Raw genomic sequence first — 23,068 nt, forward strand, 5'->3', positions numbered from 1 at the left:
TGTGTTGGTACAATTAACAGCAGCCTTTATACCATATTTTCAGTTTAATTAACAAGTTAATTCATGGGACGCCAGTGGTTCATCAGTCACCAGGTTATAGTTGTACCATGTGTAATTTCACATCTTTCTTTGTTTTCTTTTACACCACGTTTTGAGGGCTTTTACTGATGTCAACATTGTCGTCTTTCTGACAGTGTTCCCTCATTTTGCACTATGAGATACAATCAAACATGCTCCATTTCAGTGCTGTAAAAACAAGACCGGCATCAAAGAATTCATTCACACACTGCTTTATAATGTCTCTCTCTGTCGGTGTGGATCTCAGCAGATAAAGTTTCATGTAGAGTAAGAAAAGCTAAAGTGAGGCCCCCCCCCCGACTGTGGGCTTTTTACTGTGTGTGCAGGAGAATCAAGAAGCTTAGTGCAGAATCATGCATTTCTTGAAAACCGCCGCAAGTCTCCGAGGTATACAGGCATGCACACACACATACACATACACATATACCCACAAACACACACAAACACACACATAGGCCCGTTCTCCAGCGGGTACAGCGTTGGCAGGGATTTCACTCAAACCACTGTGGCTAACCTCCTGCGGCTACACACTCATTTACAGCGTTTTAACTAAGAGGCACTACTCTGTGGACACGCACACTAGTCTACACCAGAGTGCACGTACGTGTGTGTGTGTGTGTGTGTTCCTGTAAGCAATTCTGATGCTAATGTACTGAAAAATACCGCAAAAAAAATCTTTAATAATTAAGCAATTTTAAACGCGTCATTTCCTCTCGGTGCCGTACAGTAGCGCACAGTTGTGTGTTTGTGTACAGTATATTTCACCAGCCAACTGGGTTTTTAGAGCGGAGCAGGAATCAGAATGATGTCTGGTAAACAGCCAAACTGGTTGCTGGAGTTGATTAAGTTACCAGCCGCAGTCCAAATGTACCAGAATTTGGCTGAAGCCTGGTTGTAATTTTCCACCCTGATAGCAAACAGACTGTAATGCTTAGTACTTGGAGTTCCTGCATGATACACTACACAGTATGCATTGTATGTGTGTGTGATATTTGACAGGCAATATATCAGGACCATAGCAATTGTTCAGAAAATGTAGATTTTTTGGGTGTACAATGGGTAATTTAGAACACACACCAACAATGTGTTAGTGCGTCTCAGTACCTTCTGACTTCCCTCCTCTGTCTGTGGCTCTCAGCTCTGAGACCACTGGTTCCTACTGAAGACCTAAGCCTTAAAAACAGTCTGCAGAGACACAGTTTCATTTCTGAGAACAAGAAAATAAGTAATTTCCTAAAATAGTTAGTTAAGCGTGTGGTAGTGAATCAAAATAACTTACAAGCTACAACGGTACCATGGTGCTTCTGTAAATGAGCATTTAAATACTTTAAATGCACCTTTATTGGAAGTAACAACAAAACTGGACGTCAAATTAGTGTAAAATGATTGGATTTTGATATGCATCAGTAAAGCCTTCATCTTGCCGCCTTTACAGAAACTGCTTTTCAAGGATTTGCCAGCACAGATCAAAGCGCTGTTAACAGTCTGCTATGAAACAGAACAGAATTGGAGGGATGAGTGTCTAACATTACCAGTGACATCATGTGGATAGCAAAGTGTGTGTGATGTTCTGGGTATTGTTTTGCTGGAGTCTTACATTCACATGGATGTTATTTAGACATGTATCACACACTTAAACATTACACCCCTTCATGACAGTGGTATTCCCTGAAGGCAACAGCCTTGATTAGCAGGATAATGCCTCCTGCAACACTACAAACATTGTTCAAGGATGCTTTGAGTAACATGATCAAGAGTTCAATGTGTTGACTTGGCCTCCAAATTCCAAAGATCACAATCTGATTGAGCACCTGTAGGATGTGCTGGACAAACAAGTCATATCCACGAGGGCCCTAACTTACAACTTCCAGGACTTAAAGGGTCGGCTGCTAACATCTTGGTGCCATTAGAAGTCTGTGGAGTCCAGGTTGCATCTTATAAGGGTGGTAATAAAGCTTTGGTTCATAAGTGTGACTGTTACAATTCAAATTTCCCATCACATGGTTTGGCTTTTAAGTGAAATTTAGCCTTAAAATATTTGGAATGACATGATTTTATTTTATGATGCAGATCAGCACTTCATCAGTATTGAATGCTAATGTAGACAATAAAAACCTCTTTCATTTAGCTTTGTTTGACTGGTTTTGAAATGGTGTAACTATAAAATTACAACAATGTTATGATTTGTCATATTTTGCACACATTCCACACATTTTGTGTGTCTATTTTCATAAAGTTGTACTGTATTAGTTGGTGAGCAACTCTAAATTAGCTAAAATGAAGAACCGGTTAGCTTCAACATGCAATCATGCAGAAAAACTGCAAAGAATCACATCTACAGATTCAATCCATTATGAGATTTCAAGTTCTATGAGATGGTTTTATGTTTGCGCTCGTGCATTAACTATCGTCAGCATGCATCTCTGTTACAATCCATGTTGCTTGTTCTGTCTCATCATGTACCAGCATGATGAGACACTAATTCAATATCCTGAGGTCAGATTGTGGTTATTTCTTGTACTCACTGCAGCTGAGCGTGGCGTCGGTCTGGGCCACGGTAGACGGGATGGTCCAGTGGTTGTTGTCCCAATCGATGACGTTTCCCACCGTGTCACAGGTCAATGCGGCGAGCTGCTGTATATCCATGGCATAATCCCACAGCCGGAGGTTGTAGATGTTCCCGTTGAAGTTGTGCTGCCCTAAACACAAACAAATCACACACAGTCTTATTGCAGCATTGCTGAAGATCGATCCACAGGACTGCTTTATGGATTCTTTCCTATGGAGCCATGATGCCAGGATGTCAACCTGTTTTTTTTCTAGTGACATAGTTCAAAGCTACAACAATGAGGAGTTTCAATAAAGTTTGGTTCAGATATTCATCTTTCCCTCAGGATGAACTGTAATAAGATGGATGATCCTCTGACCTTTTATTTGTTCTACTTTATAACCCCATACCTGCAGAAATTCTATCAGACTGAGGTGAACTTTGTATTGACTACCAAATGTTAACACTCACACTCGAAACTCACTCTTACCAATTCATAAGAAGTTTTAATCCATATCACTGTCCACAGTGATTTGTAGCAACTGTAAATAGAATCAGATTCAGGAATACTTCATTGATTCCAGAAAGGAAACACACAGTTAAATAATGAAGAGTAAATATTGTATGTAATCGCCCTATTCTCTCAGTCACCCGTTTATTCACCCAAATGATGATATTCTAGATCATTTGTGACTGTGTTGGCATGCACTCAAGTTTTGTGTCAGACACTGGCACGAACGCTAGATTGGTTTTGTGAAAGAATGGCCTCACAAGGGCTGTAACCAATCAGTTAATCTGCAAATTATCTTTTCGGTAGTCTGTTTGGTTTGCAAATTGCCAAAAATAAATTGTGAAAATGGCCACTGCAATTTCCTCAAAATGAAGCATGATGTCATCTTGCTTGTTTTGTCCAACAAAATACAAAGATACTAAGATAAATGCTACAATCACTCATTAAGTATTTAATGACTGACATATTTGCTTGAAATTTATCATTTCTAATGTCTAATCATGTCAGGGCTCCCTCCTCACGATCGGCCTTCCCACCTAGCATCCCAAATACCCTTTTCCCATCTGTCTCCCCCCTTTCTCTCCCTCTGTTTTCTCCTCTCCCTCCTCAGCGCTGCGCCTGAGTGGAGTGCAGCCACACGGTTGTCCACTCAGGTGATTAGCCACCTCTCCCAGGACCCGGACAGCTGCACCTTGTCATCCTGATTACATCTCTGCAATAAAGACCGGCTCATCCCTCCACACCCTGCCAGATTGTTGTACTCGACACACCAATCCAGCTGTCCGGGTTCCCTCCCTCTGTGTCTCCCCGACTCCCCTCCTGGACCCCTTTGGCACCAAGTCTTCCCTTCCTGGATCCCCCTACTCGGCTCGGCTCCCCTCCTGGACCCCTCTGGTACCAAGTTCCCCCTCCTGATCCCCACCCGGCTCCCCACCTGCGTTCACTGGATCTACCGGCCACTCCCCGACTCCGTCCCTCCTCTGGCTCCCCACCGGTTCCTCTCCCACCTCCGGCTTCCCTCCTCTGCGTCCCCCTTGAGGCTCGAGACTCAAGGCTCGAGGCGTTTAATTAAGATACTTTTTTTTCCAATTGGAAGGGGATAGTTGGCTCGGGAGTAGAATTTGAAAGACAAAGATAATGTCTAATATGAAAGGACAGGTGGATGTAATGATCATTTAATGCATCATCATTCTGAAGACTTGGTATGTCGATTAAAATTAGAAGACTTTTATAATGATTAAATGGGTTTCTGTAAGTCAGATTTAACAATCACAATATACGTTAAATTTAGAGTTGTTTCTTTAGACTGACTTACAGCTACTTGTACACCTGTGTCTACCTCATCTTAATATACCAACACTTGGAGGTTAATTTTTCTGGCTTTGGTTCAAGTTATTCTTGCCTACTAGCTCTGATTGGTTTGGCTGGTTGACCAACACCAGACTATTTTTAATCACAGAGGAACCTGTGCACTGGGCAGTTAATCAGGTGTACCTTTGAATTCTTCTTCCAGGATACAGCTTGATTTTAGTTCAGAAATGTAGAGCTTTTTAGATGTCATTTTTTCAACATCATCCCCATGACTGTATTTCTTTTCTTTGGTTTCTTTTCCTTTAAACCAGATAAGTCCACATCTCTCACACTGCTACTTTTATCCTGCAAATTACCAAAGAAAAGCCCACTGGATGGCAAAAGCAAAATATCTTTGATAACACCTAACAAAATACACCAGAGAACAGTTACTCAAATAAAATTATGCTCCAGCTTACCTCCTAACCGGAATATTCCACCATTCGGCACAGATTTTCCACTAGAGGTGGAACAGACCTTTGCCCAGTAGTTTCCATTAAAGTAAGCAGCCACCCGGCCATTTGACGATGTCCAGAGGACACAGAAAGGCATCATAGAGGTGGTGAAGTCAGACGGTGAGATGATGGAGTCAATCGGACAGGTAACTCCGTCAATGATCATCATCATCTTGGTCTGATCGGAGCCCAAACTCAGGCTCACGTTGTTGCTCCGGTCATAGTACGTGAAGAACCATTCTTTCTGTTCAGGAACAAAGACAACTGGTAATGAGTCCGAGGGAAACACCACAAGTGGATATGTTGTATTTTCAATTCGATATTTTATGCTGGATATTATACGGAAGTTATGATCCACTACACTGCTCTGATTTAAATCTGAATCATTTAATACTGTCAATGAGTTGATTGGGCCAAGTGCGGTCACCCACATTTGTTTGGATATGTTTGCTGTTTTTGGCAACCCACAGATTGACTCTAGACTATAAGGATTTATATTTTGCACTTTTGTTTTGTGAGTTCAAATCATTTTTGATGCATGGCAGATGTTTGTAATGATCAAAACACTGCTTGTTATGAGGTTAATGAAAGTATGGAAATATATTTTCATCAAAAAGGGCTGCCAAATATTCCTGATGAGGTACAAACACACGTTTCGACTTGTGGACAGATAAATAGTACTTAAAGTTGGATTGTTTCATATTCATGTTGCTTATTTGGTCATCATAGTTCTGAAGTAAGTAAAAATGTGATACTATAATTTATAGCATGACACATTTAAGACTACATCGGAGTCTTTAAGCATTTGTCAAAAAAAAATCATCACCAGGTAGCAGTTTTGAGAAAATTAACAGTCAAAAATAGAATTAACTAAATTGATGACCAGCCTAAACTGCTGTCACTGCACTTTGATTCAAAGGAAGCTGAATGCAGTAATGCGATTGAAGGCAAATTACACATTCGTTTTCCGACTGAGTTCTGCCTATTTTAGACAAGTGAGAATTTTTTTGGAGAAAAACAAAGAAATCTTTGATGTTAAATAAACCAAACTTTGGCAGCACCTGTTTCTGACTGATGCGTTCCACCTCAAAGCATATAGTCAGTTGATTGAGCGTCGGGATGGTAACAGAGTTGGCGACCTTGGTGACCTGGCCGCTACCGCCGGTTATCTTGACCTTCTGGTTCCTCAGTGCCACGGTAACTAGAGAGAAAAAAAATGGATGGAGAGAGGAAGGAAAGAGAAGACGGGAAGGACAGACAAACAAGAAGGCCAAAAAGGAAAAAAAGAATGAAGAAGAAAATAGACAAAGACGAAGCAGCGAAGGCAGAAATGTAGAAAAGAAACAAAGGAACGAAGAACAGCAAAGAAATAAGAAATGGTAATATAACAAGAAGCGAATGAAGAAAAGGAATAGAATAGCAGAGAGAATAAAAATGGAGAGTGAGGAAATCAAGAAAAGAAAGGTAACGAGGAAGGTGTTGGTGATTAACGTAAAAGAAATGAACAAAAAGATGAATAAAGAGAGCAAAGAGGAAACAGAAGTGAGGTCAAAAGAAATCAATGATGAGAGATGAAAAGGACAAGAAGACGAGTCAAATTATAAAATGTCAAGGAGGAAACTGAACTCAGTTCTTTTCATTCATGTGAAAATCTACAAAATACCCAGTATCAACCTTGACTTTACCCGATGAAGCTGATTTTTACTGGAGAGACATCATTTGGTGAATTTTGATTTGAAGTTGTCTTTAAATGGCGCAGAACTATTCTAAGCTTTAAAATTAAAGTTTACGTAAAAAGAGCAACTTTGAAAATCGAAAAACATACATTTCAGATGACACGCTTTTGACACGTATTCACAAACAAGACGGTTTGTCTCTCTGAATCTTCATGTCGCAAAACCTTTCCCAGCAGGAGAACAGCTCTGGAGCTGCTGGCTGAGCTCAAAAAAAAAAAAGACAGCCAGAGTACAACGGAAAACACCACTCAATCTCACACAAAGACACGGCAAACATGTACGAAAGCACATTCACACAAATGCACCAAAACAGCAAAGCAGTCTTCCGTTGGCAGAGCGTTACATCCAGCTGTTTGATGCTGATCCCGTCGCTGTCTGTCATGTAGAAACGTCTGGTCGCTGTGGTTTCAAACTTAAGCTTGATTGATACTTCTGCGTTGAATCGACACCATCGCCTACGCAAGTGGCCTACGCTGTTGTGAGTATTTCAACTTGTGCAATGATGTGTCTGCAATTACACCATCAACACATCAGATAGCGGTGAGGTTTTAATGTCACTGCGTTGAGTTTCTTTATGTACTTCTATGTAGGTGAACTGAAACTGAGCAGATCACGCTGAAGCAGAAGCTAAAGCTAATAAAAGTTGCTGCATTGCAGAAATGAGAGGAGATGTCAGAACCAAATTAGTTACCTGTGGCTTTGATTTTAGAGCAGGCTGACCACTAATTTTAAGACTGGTGGTTCCTTCTGATGCCAAAATGGCCCTTGGCAAAGACATTGAACCCCAAGTTGCAAACAATGGCAGACACCTTGCATGGTAGATCCACCACCACTGGTGAAGGAAAATCATATTGTAAAGCTGTTGCAAAAACCCTAGTGAAGGTTGAAAGGGTGCTGTTTAAGGACCATTTACCATTTAATTGATTGAGTCCGTGCATGGATTGATAGAGCTTTTAAAATAAGAAAATGGCTGCGCTGGCAGGATACTGTCTCTTGCATTTTATTACGAGCGAGTCAGAAGCAATTACAGCCTGTTGGATATTAGAAGCATTATCTTTCAAGTCAATATGCTATGTAGCAGACCAATCAGTTGTTCCAGTCTATGTTATGGTGACAAGTGACTTCTTTATTTTAGGAGTTGTTTATCAGTCCACAGCATTGGGCGTACAGGTATGCTAAACCAAGGGCATACCTAAGGTGTTGATTCAGTACAGAAGTATAAATCCAAACTCCACAAAGAGAACAAATCTTATGCCCATTACATTACACATTGCACACTTGCTGTCTTGCAAAATTCACTCTGCTTTCGAGTTAAGATTAACTTTGCTCTTCAGGCTTTGCCAAAATCATAAACATCTTCCTGGACCACACTCCTCGTGTTAACTTCTATGATTTGTTTTCATGATTGCCTTCATTTAAAATCTGCTCTGCTGCTGCTCTCAACATCAACTTCATGTCTGTCTGTTCTGAAAGAGAGATCAATACTCAGTAGTTGTTCCTGAGGTTTCTTCCACTGATTTACATTATTACAGAGCAATGTGAGGAAGTTCGCCATCATCCAAATCAATGGTTTAAGGACAGAGGCTGCGCAGATTGTAAAACCCTCTTCAGAAAAATGCGTGACTATAATATTGGGATCCTACATCTTCTATTGTAGTCCTCAAGAAACAGTTACTGGTTTGGGTGCAATAAGTAGAAGAAAGCCATTTGTGACCTGAAAAGTCCTGATCACCATGTATAACGCTCTTATCTCTATTCATTTAGGTTACAGTGAAACAGTCTCCCTACCAACACTACTGTAGAGTCACAAAACAGGGTCAAACCAAATCTAAGCAAGCTGCTATTACCTTCTAACTTCCTTCTTAATCACTCAATCTGCAGTTCTCAGGATTATTCAGGTTGATGACATCATGTTAGCCTAGATTTACATTTAAAGATCTGGAATCTGCTGTCTGTGTCCTGAACCTACCGTGTCGGAAGCTAACACTGAACCCCCTCTTCTGTATGCTGAAGTCAGAGGTAAAGGACAGCTCCATCACATTCCCCGTCGAGTTCAGTGTCAGCCCGTTGGCCGTAAGACCACAGAACTTAACGTCGGTGTTTCCTGTGTTCACTACGACCCGGTCGTAGATGCAGCCATGCGCCTCCTCCAGATCAAAGTCCAGGAATGACAGCTGAATGATGAAGCCAGCTGGAGCCTGCATGACCCACTTGCAGGCCTGCGAGTTGGGGTATTTCTGGGGATAGCAGGGCGATGTGATTTCCCCCTGGGCATCCGTTAGCACCAGGTTACAGTTTGTGGAGCTGCAGCCCAGTACTGGAGGTGACAAATTCATGAATGTTCAAAATGTGACAGCCTCCACTGACGTTATAAAGGCAGTAATATCACGTAGACAGGATACTTAGTAGACAAGGACAAGAGGGGGCAAGACATAAAGAATAGAGGAGAACAGGGCCCATAAAACGGGTAGGAGACCAGACAAGAGGCAAAAGACAGAGGAGGCAAACACCCAGTGTCATTAGAACTCAAGATGCAGTGTTGTTCTCAAGAACAAACACAGCTGAGTCAGCAGTAAAGGGCATCATTACCCAAGGACGAAGCCGGGTTTTCAAAAAGGTTACAAGGACTTTTACAATTCAGGAGACAAACCCAAGACGTTGTTTTTACAGGACAAGATCAGAGAAGACAAGAAGGGTAGTTCAGGGATTATCTTTAAGGAGTTAGCTTAAGGCTCAGCAGCCCAGACAGAAATCAATCAATCATCATCAACTAAGAACAGATTGATCGGTCATGACAGAAATGGAATGAGAGTCCACAATCACCAGAGCCAGTTCCTGCATTCAATAAGTTTTGTCAATTGTAGCAATAGAAACCATGCACATGCAGCACAATCCCACACATCGGGAAAAAATGTAACTTTTTTAAGGAAAGCAGGTTCTTCATTTTTACAAAAGCGAGGTAAAAATATCAAGGAGTAAAAACATGCAGTAGATGCAGTTTTGTTGAGCTCATCTCTTTCAAACAATCGTCCAATAATTAGGAACTCTACAATGTAATTAGGAAAGATTTTTTGTGTCTATTGCAGAGGAACCAATACTTTTTGTACATCAGCCTACATTTTTCAGGTCATATTATCCCTTTAAATTGATAATGTACTGTTATGGTGTTATATGGCTGCGATTCCATATTTCAGTGAATACAGTGTTGTGTTTAGTGCTCTTTTAGCGTGAGAGTTTTAGGGTAAAAAAAACAAGTGCAGATCTGTCAAATTCTACCAACACAGCACCCATGAAAAGTTGCTTGTCAGGAAAACTAACCAAACCCTGCCAAGCTGTTTGCGATTTTTCATTCGAGACATTAAACATGTTAGCCTACAGCATTTTCAACAACAACTGGAAAGAGGAGCCTTTCCTCAAAAAAAAGACAAGAGCTGAAATGGAAAGTGGAAAGAATGGTTCGCCTCTCTCACTCAGGGCAACAATGGCCTCCGTTGATCTCAGGCTCAGCCGTGGCCGTGGCCAAAACCACAGCCAACGTACTGGAAACGTCAGAAACACCAGTATGTGTGTGTGTAGCATTTTTTAGTCTGCATGTCTTAACCCCTTTCTCATACAAGTAAAGCTGACTGGGGTCACATTTTTCAGCAAAATCTTGCTTCATATTCCTTCACTTCCAAACAGACTAATGGAGTTGCGCTGCAGTGACTGAAGGCTCCATGCCTTGCTCATGGGCTGCCAGCGTACTGTATTTAAGACTCATTCAACAAGTTCAGCACATCCACTGCAGACTTTCTTTTCCAAGCTACTGCTTCATACTAAAATGCTGAGCATGTTCAACCATTTTCCCTTCAGTAATGCTGCTTTTACTTCATGCAAGCCTGAAAAATCAAAGCCGTGAACTCTTTGAACCCACATGAGGCGCTATATGTTTTTAATTATCTCCAGAGCTATTATACAAGTTCTGATACAGATTTAAATGGAAAAAGCATAATAATGCATTTCAATTGCTGTTTTGCCACAGGTTTACACTGCTTAACAATTTTTTGTACGTACAAAAGAATAGAGGAATGTGTCAGGGTTTTGGCAAGCTCTGAAAAATTCAGGGTGAAGTTAACTGATGAATAAAAACCACTCACGGCATTTGTTTTGAAAGCATCCTCACTTTACTTTAAGAGCGTATAACTTGTGCACAGCACTGTATAAAAGCACAATCAAAAAGTTTAAAGTCTGTCCCTGTAGCGCACAAATGGATCACGACATGATCAGGCACATGTAACAGGTGCAAACGGCAACTCTCACGAGTCAGGATTGTCTGTCACAATGTACAATCAGGACCTGTTTTAGATGCAATTTTATGATCATTTGCAGATGTGCATTTGCAGTTTCACTACTCAGCAGCACTATGTCAAACTCTGCAAGGATCTCTTTTAACAGGCCTTGGAAAATCAGCCCACAACACTGAAGAAGGCTTAGACCAAGAGAGAACCAGAAGTATATTTGTTGTTTATTTTGAAAGTCATGGGTATGTACACTGTGAATTTGTTGCCACATTATTACCGTAGAGTTCTACTGTAAAGTCCTGAAATGTCTGAGGAATGACATTCAGCATAAACAACGTAAACTGTTGTGCGATGGCAACCATGAAATGTTGAGTTTTATTTACACAATGTCTCACAACCCACCCAAATCACCTACAATCTGCAATCTTTATTTATTGTGAATCTCAGTCAGATCCTTGCTTTACACTTATTTACCTGCACATTTAACTGATAAATAGGCTAAGCGGTTAGAGTCAATTAAATTGGTCAAATTCAAAGGTCCTTTTAATTAGCAATAACTATCGATCTGAACTGAAATTAAACATTCCTTTTCAAACAATTTTTCTGCAAAATATCACTCATCCCTGATCAGTGCACAAGAAGACTACTTCAAATGGATGGAAGCTAATTTTACATGAGGTGCAATTTTTGATTTATATCAGCAAAGATCTTGACATTTCTAAAAACGTGAGCTAATTCTATTTTCAGCTCTGCTTTTATCTGAGGAAAAATAAGACAAAATCCACTCCAAATCTACACCCCAGTCATATATGTAATACTTTCAATAAGAGATTAATTGGTGCAGAGTTGGAACTTCTTGCATGTATGGATCAAGAGAAAGTGCTGCAAAACATAACATCTCCTGCACTAAAAGCAAAATCCAACATACCCACATATTCCCAGCACATATAATGCAAATATATACTCAAACCCATTTCCACTCCATCGGAGATTGTTCATTGTGTGTGCGTGTGTTCATTTGTGTGTGTGTGTGTGTGTGTGTGTGTGTGTGTGTGTGTGTGTGTGTGTGGGGGGGGGGGGGGGGGGGGGGGGGGCTGTGCTAAACCTTTTGCTCTCATTAAAGTTGTTCAGCATGAAATTTCAGGAACATTTGGATGTAACCTCAAAAAGCCCAAAACTCATTTTTTTCGCTACTAATGGAACAACTAGAAGTAGCCACACGATTCACATACCAGCTTCCCCGCCCTCTCTCTCTTTCCGAGCACACACACACACACACACACACACACACACACACACACACACACACACACACACACACACACACACACACACACACACACACACACACACACACACACACACACACACACACACACACACACACACACACACTCGCGTGGGCACACAGTATTTTCTCTCTCTTAGGGAGTGTAGACTTCTCTTGCTATAACTGTACATCTCTTCTGATTCACTGATTTCATTCAGCTTGTGGAGCTTGTGTGTATGTGTGTGTGTGTGTGTGCGTAAATGTGTAACTGTGTGCGTGCATGTTAGGAAGCCACACAATTCATCCCCCAAAAGCCTCAAAGCTGCCTCTCAAGTTTCTGGCAGCACAACCTCACGATTCCCTTGATCCTCTCACCTCCAATCTGGCTCTGGAAGCTGTGAACCTTCGTCCCTCCAGACCAACAGAACCAAACAGAACCAAACAGAACTGACAGTCCAGTCCTCAGAAGGAAACACTATATCTGCTATATAAATAATAATCGTCACTTAAGGAAGTGTTTCAGTGAAATATTCCTGTGTGTGACACTATAGGAGCAACAATGGAGGATCAAAATCAATGAGCAAAACCACAGATTTGAGATCATGAGGAGTCCACTTAGTTCTGAAGAAGCAAGACCCAAACAGTTCAGTTTAATCAGGTCCAACAGGGACTTATCTTACTGCTACTGAAGTCTGTTTCTGTCCAATTTCAAAGTGAATCTGAATGGACTGCAGAACAAACCGCAGAATAATCTTCCTTTGCGGCAGATTTTACTGTTAGCGCAGGAGGTAGAACCAAGATTTGTCAGTATTTTATAGAATTTTTCGAAGTGGAGCTGCAATTACAGACTATTTTGTTGGTTAACGTGTTACTTTTTTCTGGATTATTGTTTTCCAAAGTCAAAGGCATCCATAAACACTTTGTTTAATCCACAACCTAAATATATTCAGTTTACTGCTGTAGTGAAAAAAAGAAACCACAAAATTCTCATAATCAATTCAGACTCTTTTTCTTTGAAAATATAGATAGTGTTTGTGCTGTCTCTCTGTTAAGGCCTGTTTAGATCAAATGCATTTTGGATCAGATTTTAGATCTATTTGACTATGCTAGGGACTACCTGGAATCAGGTGTCTCTGTAAAATCATGCGCATTGGCTAAACTTTTTGTTTTTATTCCCTGGACACTACTTGCCTGTGAAGACCTACCATCTCCCTAATGCAACTCAATCATCACCAGTTTGATTTACGATTCTGTTGTTATTCTTGTTCCAGTTTCTGTAGCCAGCAGCAGAGATGAGCTTCAGGCTGCAGAGGTCTGGTAAGTTCATCTTCTTCTCGCTCAACACCTGCGATTTTTGTGTTTTTTATGTTTTTTTTGTTTTTTTTTTTATCTTATCCAACTCAAGGGCTTGTGCTCTCTTGAAGGCATTTATAAGAATTCACACAGCTCCCTCTGGCAATACTCAAGGCTTAACACCAGAAACATTTGAATCAGACAGCTTTGGAAACGATTATTAGACCACTGTGACCACTGATTTCTGCCTCTTCCTTTGTGGCTCTTGTGGAGTCATGCTGGGTTTTCTTCTTAAGGTTGTTATTGACGGCTGTTTGACTGTTTCCAAGTCGGTTAACAAAGCCTCTCTTACTGCATCCTTCTTTGTTAAGCACCAAAATGATTCATCGTCTTGCAATTCTATTCTTTGAGACATTGCTGAGTGATCAAAAGACATGAATAAAAAAACTTGACACACAAACAGCACAAGTAATGTGCATCATTGCTGACATGTTTCAGTTGTTAGCCTTCCTCAGAGCATTAACAATGTTGACACCAAGTCAGTTATATACAAGACAATCAAGGCAATGTTTTCATTCAAGACACCTCTACCGCAGATCACACCCAAGACCCTCAGATAGCCTTAAGGAGCAAGAAAATGGGCAGAAAACAGAAACATGAAGTTACAGGAGTATAAGAGTATAACTGCACTGAGATTCAAGCATCATCAAACTGAAAAATTATCAAACACCGGACTCTGAGAAGGACACGTTCACCTCTTCTGATGAACTGTCTGGATTTCCAGTTCTTGTTGCCGTTTTGTGCTCAGAAATACAAGCCTTCATAGCCATAACACAAGCAGTGAAATTCATAAAGAAAGCTTTCGGAGTCTGGATACTAAAGAGATGACCGTAAAACAAATAGACAGGTTGTAATGTTTCCAGTTTGCCTTTTTTGAGCTGCTGTCTATACTTCATCCCATCACGGATATCATTTACCAAAGTAGTTTATTGCTGAAAGGGAACAAGAAATTTGAGGACCTGATTTTGACTCACTGACAACTCAATCCATTCTCACTTCGGCCTCACTCACTGAAGAGAGAAGTGGCTCCAGAAGTTGCATGAAGACATAAAAACAGGGTACGGGTGGAAAAACAAAGAGCACATTCAAAGTTGTATAAAAGAAGGTGGTGGAACAGAGCTGTATCAAGCACCATCAGTGCCGAGTGTAAAACTGATTCAACAAAACCAGTGTTGTTGGGTTTCTGAGGTTTTTCACCACACAGAGTCTCTGTATGTGGACTTAGTCAGCAAATCAAACATCCTACAACTGTATCCTATTGCGAACATCTCCTGCTGGGGAGGAAGCACCGCTGCTGCTGGCAAACTGGAAACCTTTGTAGAGCTGTAAATCCAGCCCCTGTCCAGAGTTATCCTGCATCTGTCCTGCATTACTGTTGCACAGTGGCAGCAATGCCAGCTCCACCATCTTCACACAATTACCCATCATCTGTCATCCATCAGCCACTGAGGGATACTGTTTCTAGAACTTTATACAATGAAAGTAAATCAATGCTTTGCAATGCAAATCTATTCAATCCAGTGTAATATGACAAATAAAGGGTAAACTTCCATTTTTCTCTACAGCATGAGTTCAGCTAAAAGGGAGGCATTTCAGCTCTCAAAGCAATCAATGAAAGAAATAATCAGACATTATAATGCCATTGATCAAGAGTCAGAAATACAAAATATAAAGTTGTTCTTAGCAAAAGACTGCACAGGCTGTCCATTCTATCTTCATCCTTCCCTTAAAGGACACTTTCCATTTACTTCAACGTGTTTCTTTCGTAAAGCTGTGTCAAATAGCACAACAACGTAGGCGACGTTGTCCATCTGTACCTGAACACTCTGTTTTCCAAAATGCTTTCTTCAAGGCCACCAGAGAGCAGCTACAAGCTTCAGTTCAGTCGGATTAAAAAGTCAGACCGAGGCAGAAAAGAGAACAACAAACAAGAGTGATACAGATGGTTTTCAGTTGAGAAAATTGCAGCAGCTTCTGGTTCTACTTTTGCATTCAAGGATGCACTCTGTTTCTACTAAAACAAGCTCTCACTCTTTGATCCTCAGAGACCAAAACCTGACTGATTCCTGAATGTAAAAATGCTGAAATAGAGTACAAAACACACACCAGAGACCACGGTTCACATCCAGGCTCCTGTCTGTGGTGTAGTCAACAAAAACTCTTTAATAAGTCACAGTGGACCCGTTATGCATCAAACCAAACCACGGTCTTCCCCTAACTTACTGTACAGCTTGATCAGATACTCTGATGGGAGAAAATTCAACATCTTACTCACACATAGCTAGCTTCAACATGTTGGTGACGAGCCAAATATGTGAATTAGTGGTTCCTCATTATTTTGGTAGAAAACATTATTACTTTCCTGCATATTAACTTAAGTTCTTGGAGACATTGTTGCTTTCTGGATATTTAGTTTGATATGCATCCCCATCAACACAATACGTGACAGTAACTGTAGGTAACTGCAAATGGAGCGACTGACAGATTGATGATAAAGACTTGACGGCTTTTTGTTCCATGTAGTCTGAAACCTTTGTCCTCTGCAGATCTGTGCTGACAGCTATGGGCATAATGGACTCAAAGTTGTTACTATGTTACTTTCTAGTGCACTTGGAGGCCAAAATTTTACAGATGCATGGAACATCAATGTTTGTTTCTGATCATAAAAGGTATATTAAAGATGGACATAGCCTCTGCCTCTCAAAAGTGAATCTAATGTTTCAGTTCTTTAAACCTGCATTTTTTCAAACAAACAGCAAGGGATGACTCCACTCGTTGCAAAAAGATGTAAGATTGTATAGAAGTCTATGAGAAAATGATCTTAATTCTCACTTGATTTGTTGCCTCGATAAGTATCTTCCTGATTAGTTTATGGTGTTAGTTGCTAGTTTTAAGACTTTTTGAAAATAGCATGATGCGTATTTTGCAAATCATGGTTCCATTTACAGTAAATTACAAGATAAGGTAGATTACATTTGAAGGTGGGTCCTCCAATTTAAAAAGAACAGCATGCTGACAGTCAAATGCCAAATACGAGGCTTCAAAATGCTACTCCATGTCCATGTCCTAATTTCATATACAGATTATGGTTCTGTGTCTATACAATGTTGCCCCAAATTGCTGCCTTGACACAAATTATGGGATCTGTGCAGATTCTCCCAAGATGACAATATTCACATCTCCGGGATTCTAGGGGATCCTCACAAAGTCACAGGTTTACAAAGTATAACGCTGTCCTTACAGTGAAAGCAGTGTGCAGCTCATAGTGATTTAACATGTATGTTTCTGTATAAGCAACAGAAAAGGTAAGACATTGCTGTTTTGCTGTTATCTTCAAGAGCACATAATCTGCTTTTTGGGGTTTTCCTTTAAATGCATTGTGTTATAGAGGAGCTAAAACAAAGCATTTCAGACAAACAGTGAAAACAGGTGCTGCCATGATGTACAGTTTAAGAAAAAAAAAGGAACATTTAAGCCTGTAAACATGTTCTATTGGATCCCAAAAATAAAATTATTAATGTCAATGTGCATAATATGGGTACTATAAAATTGGTTTGCACTTTGTATGATGTACAGTCAGGGAAAAAATGATTAGACCACCCTTCTTCTATTTCTTGTTCATTTTAATGTCTGGTACAACTAAAGGTAAATTAGTTTGGACAAATATAATGATAACAACAACAATAGTTCATAAGAGTTTAACTTAAGAGCTGATATTTAGCCATTTTCCGTGGTTTTCTTGACAACCAAAATCCCTTAAGTTCTTACATCAATAGCTGTGACACTGTACTGGCAAAAACAGCTTTTATGACTCCATCTTTTCTTTTCTGTCTGTTTCAGTCGCATGGTACACACAAGAGTTAGCACTGGATTGCATAACCGTTGTTTTGAGGACTGCAGCCATGCGTCTTGGCATGCTCTCCACCACTTTCTGACATCGTTCTGTTGTCACAGCAGCCTGTTCCTGTTGCACTAATTCAAACTAATTTGCTTTGTTTTTTGGGCTTGTGGTTCTCCATTTAGCGTTTGATGACTTTTCAATTAGATTTAGATCTGGTGATTGAGCAGGCGAAGGCATGGTTCCAGTGTTCTGGTTCTCCATCCAGGCTTTAACTGACGCCTTGTTTTTTCTTGGTGTAATGAGCGGCTGTCTTGGAGATCTTCACTACCTGTCTCTCACTCATGCTGCCTTTGTGGCTTCCCATAGTTCTATTGTTTTAGGCATTATGTGAGAGCTGACAACTGAGTTGTGCTTGAATGTCAGCAGGAAACCACTCTAGACTAGCCTAGCCGCGCTAGACCCATGTTTCTGAAGGCACAAGGGTCTAGCTACGCTCAACAGGGAGGGAGGCGGGCTAAAAGGTTGTCTTTCAAATCACTCTGCAGCAATTGGGTAGGTATACAACCAATCAGCGCAACAAATAGGCCAACGGAGTTCCGAGAGCGCCTGCGGATTGCGGCTAAGTCCCATTAGCTTCCCAACCAGCGGAGCCAACTGGTATATTAAGGATTTGCCATATAGGTCCAAATACGTCTTTCTTCTCAATGAAACACTTCAGTGCCGTCCTTTGTTTATCTTTCAAGTTGAATTTTAGCTTCAAATCTTTAAGGGCTGTGGCCAAAGCCGAGTCGAAAGATAACTGTTTATTGTGCGCCGGTTGTTTGTCAGAATCGTCGCACCTCTGTCGTCACTTAGTTACGCCCGCCTTCTGACTCTACACTTCATGGTGATTCGTCCGGCCAGTTTTAGGAGAATCCAGCCTCGAGCCTTATGGAGGGTAACTAGACCCACCCTGGCAGAGAATTAAATTCGTTGCCGTGGGTTGTCTAGCGCGGCTAGGCTAACTCTAGACCTTTGCATGTACAGTGCTGCTTATGACATGAAATGGCCTCTTATATACCCTGCAAATACAATTAAGCTTAAGCATGTCAAATAGGACATAAAGTATTATATAATCAGCTGCTTTTTTGTTGTGTTCATTGTATTCTTCAGGTAATATACCTTTAGTGGTACCAGGCATTAAAATGAGCAAGAAACTGAAGAAAACAAGGGTGGCCTAATCATTTTTTCCATGACTATAATCCAAACAAATGCTATTCAAACTACAGCGCCAGTATTCAGGCTGGTTACTGTTACAGGGTTTAAATCCATCTTTGCAAAAAATTGGAGCAACAATGTGAAGCAATGCTAGTTGAAACAAGAGGAAGTGTGCCAGTTTTAGTGTCTTACAACAACCTTCACCATGCACATGGAACTAAAAAAATTGATTCTAGCCTGAAGACAGCTCTGGCTTTTCCACTCTCAGCCTCCAGGTTTGTCCCCACTTGTCCTCACCTCCACCTGACCAAAGCCTGACTTTAACCCACGTAATCGCCCTAAAATGAATGATTTACAATATGAGAATTTGTTTTTGTCGCTGCGGCTGTGTCAAAACACACACCTCTAAATCATTAGCCCTGCACTCAGTAAACTCTTCCTGTTTTCTCACTGCTCTGCTTTCATAATTGTGATGACATTTCTCTGGCAGCTTTGTGCAGCTGATAAAAGCTGACAGACAAACAAGACCGATAGCTCAGGTGTGTGTACATGTGTGTGTGTTGACCAATCAGGAAAATGTAAGGGCAGAGAGGAAGTCCTCCCAGGCAAATATGAGTGAGCTGATAACCAAATGTGAGAAATGAGAAAAGATTTGTTTCACAATAACCTGCTCGGTGCCGAGATCAGATTCAGAGCAACACAATGACTTCATGGTGGAAGTGGCTGAGGTGGAAAACTGCTATTTCCCTACAATTCCCTGGAATTTGATTGTTTTTCATCCACTCTGGTCTTCTCCTTTTTCCTTTCCCCCGTTTTCTTTTGTATTTACTCCTTTCTTGTCATCTAATTTATTTCCTCTTTTCATCCTGTTTTCTTCTTCCCTCTCCTTTCAAATCTTCTGTTTTTCTCTTTGTTTTCTATTCTCTGCTCGCTTCCTCTTCTCTGCCCCTCTTCTCTATCATACATCCTCCTTCACTCAATTGTTCTACTCTTGCATTCTCATCAACTTCTCCACTTCTTGTCTCCTTGTTTCCCCTTTTCTCCTCTCTTCTTCCGGCCTCTTCTTTCACTTCTTCTCCTTTCTTCTTCTCCCTTTGCTTCCTATTCTCTCCCCTCCTTTCCTCACCTCCTGTCCTTCCCTCTCCTCACCTCCTCTCCTCTCTTCTCCACTCGCTTCCTTTTATCTCCTCCCGTTGGTGTTCTCTCCTTTCCACTTTTTCATTTCCTCTCTTGTCTCCTTCTCTAGTTTCCTATCCTGTGCACTTGTTGCCTCTCCTCTCTTCTCCACTCGCTTCCTGTTTTCTCCTCCAATTTCTTCTCCCTTCTTTTCCTCACATCGTCTCTGTTTCTCTTCTTTCATTTCCTCTCCTTGCCTCCTTTCCTCTCCCCTCATCTCCCCATCTCCTCTCTTCTCCTCTTCGTCTTCCTCTTCATCTCGTCTTGTCTCAACTCATATCAGCTCCTTGTTTCCTTGCGTTCTCTCATTTCATCTCCTGTTCACTTCCTGTTCCTCTCTTCTTTCCATCTCCTCTCATCTATGAACCGCTCCTCTTCTCATTTCATCTCTTTTTTCTTTTCCTTTACTCGCCATATCTTCCCTCATCTTCCCTCACTTCTCTGCTCTCCTCTCCTTGCCTCTTTTCCTCTCTCCTCATGTTCCTTCTTCTCCTTTCCTCTCCTCTCCTTCTCTTGCCTCCTCTTATTTCCTCTCCTCTCCCTTCTTCTTCTCTTCTCTCATTTTATTTCCTCTTCTCTCTTCCATTTCTTCATATTGTCTCTTTTCACTTCCTCTCCTCGCCTCCTTTCTTCTCCCCTCATCTCCCAATCTCCTCTCTTCTCCTTTTGTTTCCTCTTTTTCTTTTCTCATCTCAGCTCCTTGTTTCCTCACCTTCTCTCATTTCCTCCCCTGTTCATTTGCTTCCTCTCCTTATTTCCTCACCTCTAGTCTCACCTCCCTCTCCCATTTACTCTTCTCTCTTCTTCTGTCCTCATCTTCTCTCATTTTGTCTCCTGTCCACTCGTTTCCTCTCCTTATTTCCTCTCTTCTCCTCCCGCTTGTGCTTAGCAGTATAATAAAACAAACACTCCCTCAGTCAGAGGTGCGTCCACCTCGGCTTTGCTTGCGGTTAACTCAACAGCGACACTTTAATTCCTCTTGTCTAGGTCACCCTCACTGCTGCAGATATAAAACTTTACAGCTTCCTCTTCGCTCACTGATGAGCAGGATGCTCTGCAGCTGGACTGGTAACTAATGAAGAGAGTCGGGAAGAAAGCTGTCTGTTTCTGCCGTACATCTCTGTTGCAGCGGGACGAGTTAACAGCGGAGTCATTAATAAAGAGAGGGTGTAATGACTGGAGGATTAGTGTCGGCACCGGCGCGCACATTTACATTTAGATGGGTGGTTGGTTTTGGCAGCACAGGGGCGGCGGCTTGTCACACGCTGAATGGAAGATGTTTCCAGCATTTAGGAATTAATGTGAGATGTTAATACTTCACGGCCTTGACGGTATTGTGTTCGCGTTTCTCTCTGCGGACTGCTATAAAATTGTGTGTTAATTAGATTAAAGAATAAAATCAAAGCCAAGTCAAATTGAATGAAATTGAATTTATTTACAGGATATGTGACGACGCCTCATATCATCAGCAGATTTAACTGTCGAAGTTAATGAAGAAATTGTTAATTAACTTGTATTTATACACAGAGGGCTTATTCAGAGCTGTGATCTGGGTCAGAAAGAGGAGAGAAGGAAAAAATGAGTCAAAGCTGAGAGGAAAGGAAAGATCTGAGGATAGAGGAGGCGATGAGTGAAGGAAATAAGAAATAGGACAGGAAGGGAAGGAAGAGGAAAGGTGATGAGAAACATTAAGAGTAGAATGAAAGCACAGACAAAGAATGAGGAAGTAAAATTGATAACCAGCAACTCGTGCTTTTTAATATTTATGAAGACCACAGAGGACGGTGAAGGAAATAGTTTGGGAAAGGAAGGAGAAGAAGTTGAAGAAAAAAAGGAAACAGAAACATAGGATGGGAAGTCAAGAATAGGAGATGAAAGAACCTAAAGGATAAAGGGAGAGTAAAGTAAAAAGCTGGGCGAAGATGTGGGGACTGTGAGATGAAGTCCCAGAGGTCTAACTAGCTGAGATAAGACACACTGAGTACATGTGTTTGCGTGAATGTGTGCGATCTTCTCATGTGCCGCTCTGAGTTTCCTCTTTGGGTTACAGACGACAGAAGCGCCATAATGAGCCATTACGAGTCTTTGAAGAGTTTCTCTGTTTGATTCAGTAAAGAGGAACCAGGTTCCCAAATCTGCACCGAATGTGCAGCTTAGTCCTCCTCTTTGAAGCTCGAGTTACAGTTTGAAAGTCATACAGAAGTAGACGTGGATTAAAATCTCCTCCTTTGGTTTTTCTGAATAATAAAGTCCTTGGGGAGAGATGTTTGAAGCAGAAATCAATAGCGAGGTACAAATTGACTGAAAGATGTTAATAGATGTCAAACCTTGAGAAATAACATTTTTAAACACATTAATATGCCTGCTGTACATTAGAAAGTGATGGTAAAATTAGTCTCTAAGGTGTCAAAACACTCCGTGAAAAAATGCACAAGACACACACTATAAATAAAATGCTGCAGCATGAATTAGATGGTAACAATCTACCGTAAGTAAAAAGACACGAATACAAACATGGACCCGTTGAGGTTTAAGCTGTTTTTAGTATGCAAAATGCTGACATGACACCTCTAACACCAGGATGATCATTCAGCGCCATCTCCTCAAGGTGGCAACATTATTGTCAAGGAGAGAAGCTTCTCATTTATGAACCGCACTGGAGTCATTAGCAGGAGGTTGGGGTTGTTGGTGGGCGTATAAAGTGGGTCAATTTTCACAAACGAGATAGATCAGTGGTCAAAAGCAATTTGGGTGAGGCTCAAGAAAGTTGGTGGTTTTGGTTTGATGTGAACAAACCTTAGACTGTATAGGAAGACGGACAAAACCTCCATTACGTCAACCAAAAGTTTCCTTAACAGCGGTTTTAAAGCTCAGCGTGGTGGCTCTGGTCAGCAATTAACTGGAGCTCAGATGGGTCATGCAAAATTTTTTGGGTGAACTTTACTATGATGACACCCACCTGTCGCTCAAAGCGGCCACACCCCTAATTATATATTAAAGTAAAAAACTGGATGTCTTTATCTTAATACAATTTAAATGGATGATTTAAATTAAAACGTCCCCTCTGCATAGGTATCACAAACAGGGAAAGTAGCTATAGAGACCAAAACTGTCTTTACATCGGGCTGTAAACATGTTTATTTCTGTTGTAAAGTGGAACATTTTAACATGAGGGCCGATAAGAATAGACTCGCTTTTGAAATCAGCCCCAAGTGGCCTTTTAAGGAACTGCAGTTTTTCACTTCGCTTTTTAACCTCGGAGTTTGACTTAAT

The 23,068-nt window shown here is 41.0% G+C and overlaps 1 protein-coding gene across 2 annotated transcripts in view; it reads right to left on the minus strand.

Annotated features, from left to right (window-relative positions):
• adgrg6 (adhesion G protein-coupled receptor G6) overlaps positions 1-23,068 on the minus strand; it is a 128,271-nt gene that overhangs the window by 65,253 nt on the left and 39,950 nt on the right. The window contains exons 3-6 of one of the 2 annotated variants that reach the window (XM_051936625.1): positions 8,648-8,995; positions 6,004-6,143; positions 4,907-5,186; positions 2,604-2,777 (exon numbers count right to left, since the gene is read on the minus strand). In XM_051936625.1, coding sequence (XP_051792585.1) covers positions 2,604-2,777; positions 4,907-5,186; positions 6,004-6,143; positions 8,648-8,995 — 942 coding nt within the window. The remainder of the gene's footprint in view (positions 1-2,603; positions 2,778-4,906; positions 5,187-6,003; positions 6,144-8,647; positions 8,996-23,068) is intronic. The other variant, XM_051936624.1, reaches the window with a different exon arrangement.

This window comes from Acanthochromis polyacanthus, chromosome 16, assembly GCF_021347895.1.
Source record: "Acanthochromis polyacanthus isolate Apoly-LR-REF ecotype Palm Island chromosome 16, KAUST_Apoly_ChrSc, whole genome shotgun sequence".
NCBI lineage: Eukaryota > Metazoa > Chordata > Actinopteri > Pomacentridae > Acanthochromis > Acanthochromis polyacanthus.